The sequence below is a fragment of the Bombus impatiens genome, unplaced genomic scaffold (assembly GCF_000188095.3).
Source record: "Bombus impatiens unplaced genomic scaffold, BIMP_2.2 scf_0154, whole genome shotgun sequence".
Taxonomy (NCBI): Eukaryota; Metazoa; Arthropoda; class Insecta; order Hymenoptera; family Apidae; genus Bombus; species Bombus impatiens.
The window spans coordinates 320,827-321,946 of NT_176573.1; the positions used below are offsets into that span (position 1 = coordinate 320,827).

Genomic DNA, 1,120 nt, shown 5'->3' on the forward strand with positions numbered 1-1,120 from the left:
GTTTCGCATCGGTTACTTCTCTGATTCTATACTCATGTTGCATGAAATAGCTTGTTCTGCGTTTGCTATACTTCTTTGTTGTTTCTCTGTACTTTGTCTTGAGGTTTCATAGTTGTTTATTGTTGATACAGAAGCTGCTGTGTTTTTCTTGATTATTTCTTGCCTTAAGCATTTCAAATTTTATCTAATTGTCCGCTCTATCGTGATATACTTTTTCTTCGTGCACGCATAGTTTACTTTACAATATACCAGCTCTTGGAAATGGAATTGCTTTCGTAAATGCTTCATTAATATATGAACCTAGTTTTGGCTCTCGTCCGAAGTATTAGGTCATCCCATAAGTTCGTGCCGTTTTTTCCAGCGGTTATATATGTTAAGATTGTTTACATACCTTTTAGTTTCACGAAAAAGTTTTATTTTCTTCACGTTGTACAACTTCTTCCCATTTTTCTGGTAGGGCCATTATTCCATCTCGATAAAAGTTCTCTTGTTTTTCTTTAAAATAATTTTCTAAGCTATTTTTGAGAATGTCAATATTTTCAAATTTTTTACCTATTAAAAAGTGTTGTAATGCTCTGAACAGGTGGTAATCAAATGGGGCAATGTCTGGGGAATATGGGGGATATGGTAAAATTTCCCAATTATAATAGTTTTGACGTTGTTTCCAATGGTAATTTGGCTCAAATGACTTTTGGAAATCATTTTTTGTAATCTTATCAAGTATCCGTTGCGACACCTCTTGAACCTTTTCCACGTTGTCGAAACGTCTCCATCTGATTTTCAATTTCATTTTAGTGCGCAAAGGGAAATCACAAGGAGCTTCTCCTTCGAATGCTTTTAATGCATTGCAATATTCTTCAATGATAGACCACTAGTGACTGTTTATTGTGTCAGGCATTCGCTGTTTCCGTGAAACTGTATTAAAGGCTTGTCACACATCAGTAAGCGATACATCACATGGCGCTAAGAATTCCATCACCAATCACCAATCAGAATCACCAATCAGTTCATATCTTCAATTAATTTTAGAGGCGTGCGATGAGAATAATATAGCATTTGGTGCGCCTTTAATTTTTTTCGGTGGATATAGACCGATGGAAAAATCGAACAATCGCTCTGC

General features: G+C 35.5%; 1 protein-coding gene across 1 annotated transcript; it reads right to left on the reverse strand.

Moving 5' to 3' along the window:
- Positions 1–262: 262 nt before the first annotated feature.
- LOC112212383 (histone-lysine N-methyltransferase SETMAR-like) lies at positions 263–790 on the reverse strand. Its single transcript, XM_024365867.2, has 2 exons — positions 553–790; positions 263–495 (listed from the first exon to the last, which is right to left on the reverse strand). Exons 1-2 carry the CDS (start codon positions 788–790, stop codon positions 401–403), a joined length of 333 nt encoding a protein of 110 aa, XP_024221635.1. The 3' UTR covers positions 263–400.
- Between the last annotated feature and the right edge of the window lie 330 nt (positions 791–1,120).

Excerpts from the sequence above, each read along its gene's own strand:
- LOC112212383 (XM_024365867.2), bottom strand. The coding sequence starts at position 790 with ATGAAATTGAAAATCAGATGGAGACGTTTCGACAACGTGGAAAAGGTT. Across the intron at positions 496-552 it reads ATTACAACACTTTTTAATAG|AAAAACAAGAGAACTTTTAT; the intron begins GTAAAAAATTTG and ends ATTATTTTAAAG.